This window comes from Otolemur garnettii, unplaced genomic scaffold (assembly GCF_000181295.1).
Source record: "Otolemur garnettii isolate 467f Iridium unplaced genomic scaffold, OtoGar3 scaffold00110, whole genome shotgun sequence".
Taxonomy (NCBI): domain Eukaryota; kingdom Metazoa; phylum Chordata; class Mammalia; order Primates; family Galagidae; genus Otolemur; species Otolemur garnettii.
The window spans coordinates 3,153,422-3,159,036 of record NW_003852505.1 but is presented as its reverse complement, the minus strand read 5'-3'; the positions used below and the strand labels follow the sequence as shown (position 1 = coordinate 3,159,036).

Genomic DNA, 5,615 nt, shown 5'->3' with positions numbered 1-5,615 from the left:
GGGCTGGGGATTTGAACTCGCCACCTTAGGTGTAGGTGGCTGGCGCCTTAGCCGGTTGAGCCATAGGTGCCGAGCCCCCTCTTCTTTTGAATTTTGAATTCTTTAAGCTAAATGGAGCAAGGATTTTGTTTTAGACTATGTTGAATGTGGGGGAGAGACTAGTAAATCAAGATTTCCTGGCAACTCACAAAGAACAGGTTTGGCCTACTAATTTCTTGCTAGAAAGAAATCTAAATCTGTTGAAAAATAGTTGATAGAAAATGACAGGCAAACCTGATAAACTGCAGGCTTGAGGGCAAAATTTGAAATTCTCCTTGCTCCAGGCAGTTTTCATTTCCAAGAGTTTTTAAAAGCCACTTTTCTAATGTATTCCACTAATTCTGAGCATTGAGTGGTAGAAGAATGTTTTCTCCTGGGCTTTTATAAGTCATCTTTCTTCAGGAACTGTGATTCTTTGAGGTGTAGCAAAAAAATTGATTTGTACTAATTTTATTTTACATATTCGTTTCTTAAGGTGGTAATTCGAAGATTACCTCCCACTTTGACCAAGGAGCAGCTTCAGGAACATCTTCAACCTATGCCTGAACATGATTATTTTGAGTTTTTTTCTAATGATACTAGGTAAAAGAAAAGAAAAAAGAGGGGAGGGGTAGAAGGTTTTTTCCATTCCTTTTATCTTGTTTTCTATTTGATGTTTGAGCCTATCTCTTTAATATATGCATACTTGTAATTCAGCCAGACACCTGCAAGCACATTTACATAATTGCTTTTCCTCTCTGCAGTCTGTATCCTCATATGTATGCCAGAGCATACATCAACTTTAGAAACCAAGAAGACATTATTTTGTTCAGGGATCGCTTTGATGGTTATGTATTCCTTGACAATAAAGGTGAGTCCTTGTAACTAAACTAGAAGGGGAGTTTCTTTGTCATTTATATGTTTAAGGTAATATGCACATCACAGTTTCTTAGGTGATAACATATATATCATTTAAAGAATTTTACACATTTAATACACTTATTACAGTTTTACAAATAGACAGACTTTTTTTTTTTTTGAGACCGAGTCTCAAGCTGTCGCCCTGGGTAGAGTGCTGTGGTGTCACAGCTTACAGCAACCTCCAACTCTTGGGCTTAGGTGATTCTCTTGCCTCAGCCTCCCAAGTAGCTGGGACTACAGGTGCCTACCACAAGGCCCGGCTACTTTTAGGTTGTAGTTGTCACTGTTGTTTGGCAGGCCTGGGCTGGATTTGAACCCACCAGCTCTGCTGTATGTGGTTGGCGCCCTGGCTACTTGAGCTACAGGTGCCAAGCCAAGACATTAGACTTTTAACAGTCCTGAGTATTTTTGTTAACTTGCTATTTCTTTAATTTGATCAATGGAATGAAATTGCTAATCTTCTCATGTTACAAATGTTTTGCTTTGTATTAGACCTGCTATTTTGACTGTATAATTTCATCAGCAGGACTGATAAATGACTCTTTAAACTTATTTGACATGTTTTAAATATTTACTTTTCATCTTGCTTCAAGGAGCAATATTTATAATTCTTTTTTTTTTTCAGTTTTTGGCCAAGGCTGGGTTTGAACCCGTCACCTTCAGCATATGGGGCCAGTGCCCTACTTCTTTGAACCATAGGTGCCACCCCAAATATAATTCTTTAATTCAAATCCTTTTAGCCAACAGTTTTTAGTTGTAATGCTGCTTAAACATTCTCACAGAGTTGTATGTAATTAAAACATTGAACTTGATGGTCTTTCATTTTATATCCAGGAAGGTCCAGTATAGGGAAGACAAATTTCTGCCATAACTCTCTTTCAGTTTATTATCTGCTGCTTCAAACATATAGCCAGAGAACATCTAAGCTGCCATGTACCACTTTTCTTTTGGGATTGCATTGATAGGTGAATAATGTGTCTTCATGTTTAGGGGTTTTTTTCAATATTCAGAGTTGTTAAAAATTAAATATTTGTCAGGTAATATGTCAGTGAAAATTAAAGAATTGCCACTGTTTGCCCAGCTTTCATTCATCTCCCCAAATTAGCTATTTCCTTTTTTTTTTTTTTTTTTGGCCGGGGCTAGGTTTGAACCCACCACCTCTGGTATATGGGGCCAGTGCCCTACTCCTTGAGCCACAGGTACCGCCCATCAAACTAGCTATTTCTTCACTCCAGACTGGTTTTTTGTGGGCTGGGTTTGAACCCGCACCTCCAGCATATGGGGCCAGCGCCCTACTCCTTTGAGCCATAGGTGCTGCCCCAGACTATTTTTTGGGGGGGTGGGATTGGGGGCTAGGGCTGGGTTTGACCCCGCCACCTCCAGCATATGGGGCCGGCACCCTACTCTTTTGAGCCACAGGCATTGCCCCAAACTTTTTTTTTTTGAGACAGAGCCTCAAGCTGTCACCCTGGATAGAGTGCTGTGGCATCACAGCTCACAGCAACCTCCAACTCCTGGGCTCAAGCGAGTCTCCTGCCTCTGCCTCCCAAGTAGCTGAGACTACAGGCGCCCACCACAAAGCCTGGCTATTTTTTGGTTGCAGCCATCATTGATGTTTGGTGGGCCCAGGCTGGATTTGAACCTGCCAGCTCAGGTGTATGTGGCTGGCGCCTTAGCTGCTTGAGCCACAGGTGCTGGGCCCAGACTGTTTTTTTTTAAGACAGCATTTGTTTTGCACAGGCTGGAGTGCAGTGGCATGATCCTACCTCACTGCAGCCTTAAATTCCTAGGCTCAAATGATCTTCTGCCTCAGCTTCCCAAGTAGCTAGGTATATGCCACCACACACAGCTATTTTTTATATATTTTGTAGATGTGAAGTCTCACTATGTTTCTCAGGCTGGTCTTGAACTACTGGCCTCCTAAAGTGCTAAGATTGAAAGCATGTACCACTCTGCCTGGCCTCCACTTTAGCTTTCTATATTCCAGCAGACAGATAGCAATGGTTTCCTAGTTATTTAGCCTGGAAGTCTAAGTTGTGTTTACTTTTTTTTTTCTTTGATAAAACTTGTCGGTTTATTGGTTTTTTTTTGGCAACAGGAGCCTCAAGCTGTTCCCCTGGGTAGAGTGCTGTGGCATCACAGCTCACAGCAACCTCTAACTCCTGGGCTCAAGCGAGGCTTCTGTCTCAGCCTCCCGAGTAGCTGGGACCACAGGTGCCCGCCACAATGCCCGGCTATTTTTTGGTTGCAGCCGTCATTGTTGTTTGGCAGGCCTGGACTGGATTCGAACCCGCCACCTTTGGGTGTACATGGCTGGCGCCTTAGCCACTTGAGCCACAGGCACCGAGCCACTTTATTGTTTTGTAAAGTGTTTTGTGTTTTTTTTTTTTTTAATATTGAGATAGAATCTCACTTTGTTACCCATGGTAGAGTGTTGTGGCATCACAGCTCACAGCAACCTCAAACTCTTGGGCTAAAGCAATTCTCTTGCCTCAGCTTCCCTAGTAGCTAGGACTATAGGTGCCTGCCACAGTGTGTGGCTGTGTTTTTTTTTTGTTTAGCAGGCCCAGGCCAGCTTCAAACCCACTAGCCCCGGAGCATGTGGCTGGTGCCCTAACCTCTGAGCTACGGGCACCCAGCCTGTTTTATAATGTCTTGTTCACCTACAGGTACTACCGTGTTTCCCTGAAAATAAGACACTGTCTTATATTTATTTTTCTCAAGAAGACACACTAGGGCTTATTTTTAGGGGATGTCTTATTTTTATTAAGTATAATACAACAATCTACATTTATTCAAATACAGATAAGTCATCTTCTTCTGGAACCTGACAGGGGGAGCCGACCTTGTTGGTGGGGCTGGCACTAGTAATGCCTGAACTCCTTTCCCCTCGCTGTTCGCATGTGCGCAGTAGGATGCCTGCCACCTCGGTTACCACACGCGCAGCTGCGAAAGTGTGAACAGCTCGGAGAAAGGAGCTGTGGCAGATAAAAGGTATTCCAATCTTCCTTACCGCTCCGTGCTGAATTGCCCATCACTAGGTCTTATTATTGGGGTAGGGCTTATGTTTAACAAATGCATAGAAATCCTGCTAGGGCTTATTTTTTGGATAGGTCTTATTTGGGGGGAAACACGGTAGTACTTTCACACTTTACGTCTAAGAAATGGACTTAACCTAAGTTTAGACAACTACTGTCTCTAAATTGACAGATTTTTAATTTTTTTTCCATTTCTGTATAATTCAGTCTATTACAGTGCCGTAAAATTAATCTTTTTGAAAATAATGACATAAGTTAACAGTTGTAAAGAAAAGTTCAAACTGCATAGCCTCTAGTCAGGGTCCTCCATGGTGTGGCCTCACTTCTGTTTTTCCAGCCTATCTTTCCCTCTGCTTCAGTTTGATTTATTCCACAGTTTTGAAACTAATCTCATTCTGCATTTACTAGGTCTCCAAAAATCATGTTTTGACCATAACTGCTGTGCATTACCTTTTTGTCAAGTCATTTTATTCTGGTTTGTGTCTACATGCCAGTGACCTAAGGATTGGATTTTATATCTTGTATGGTTGTGGTCTATGGCAGAGAAGTGGTGTTTTGTTTTGTTTTGTTTTTTCCCAGTAGTCACTTGAGGTTTTCCTATTGAACTATTACTCATATGTGATAAAATTAGCCCTCTAAAAAGTAAAATTCAGTGGTTTTTAGTATTCACAAAGTTGTACAGCTATTAGTGACAGCTATCACTAATTCCAGAATGTTTTAATCACTCCAAAAAGAAACCCATATCTATTAGTAGTTGTCTCCTGTTCTCCCTTCCCTGAGGCCCTGGCAACCACTAGTGTACTTTGTATATCTATGGATTTCCTTCTGCTTGACATTTCAAATAAATGAAATTGTGTAATATGTGGCCTTTTGTGACCGGATGCTGTTACTTAGCATGTTTTCAAGGTTCATCAATGTTACAGCATGTATTACCACATTCCCTTTTTTTTAAAATGTGGTAAAATAGACAAAATTTACCATCTCAATCATTTTAAGTATTCATTAGTGTCTCAATTTATTCAGATTGTTGTACAACCAATCTCACAACTTTTTCATCTTCTAAATTAAAACTTTATGACCATTAAATAACAACTCCCATATTTCCAACTCTCCCTTACACCCTGGCAACTACTAGTATGCTTTCTGTCTCTGAGTTTGACTACTCCAGGTATGTCATATGTGGAATCATATAGTCTTTTTGTGACTGGCTTATTTCACTTAGCATAATGTCTTCAAGATTCATCCATGCTGTAGCATGTGTCAGAATTTCCTTCATTTTTAAGGCTGATATTTCCTTTGTATATTTCCCACATTTGGTTTATACATTCATCTGTCAGAGGACGGTTGGTTGGTTTCCACTCTTGTCTATTGTGAATAATACTGCTATGAACATGGGTATACAAACACATGTTCATGTCCCTGCTTTCATTTCTTTTGGGCATATACCAAGAAATAGAATTTCTAGGGTTATATGATAATTCTCTGTCTAATATTTTGAAGAACTGCCATGCTGTTTTCCATAGCACCTTTACCATTTTATTAATACATTCCTACCAACAATAATGTGAACATCCCACTTTTCCACATCCTTACCAATACTTGTTAATTTTCTGGGGGTCTTTTAGAGGGAAGGATTTT

The 5,615-nt window shown here is 40.6% G+C and overlaps 1 protein-coding gene across 2 annotated transcripts in view; it reads left to right on the top strand.

Moving 5' to 3' along the window:
• The window catches only part of UPF3B (UPF3B, regulator of nonsense mediated mRNA decay), a 21,641-nt gene that overhangs the window by 1,934 nt on the left and 14,092 nt on the right, over positions 1-5,615 (top strand). For both annotated transcript variants that reach the window (XM_003797005.2, XM_003797006.3), the window contains exons 2-3: positions 515-621; positions 783-889. In XM_003797005.2, the coding sequence (XP_003797053.1) occupies positions 515-621; positions 783-889 (214 nt within the window). The remainder of the gene's footprint in view (positions 1-514; positions 622-782; positions 890-5,615) is intronic.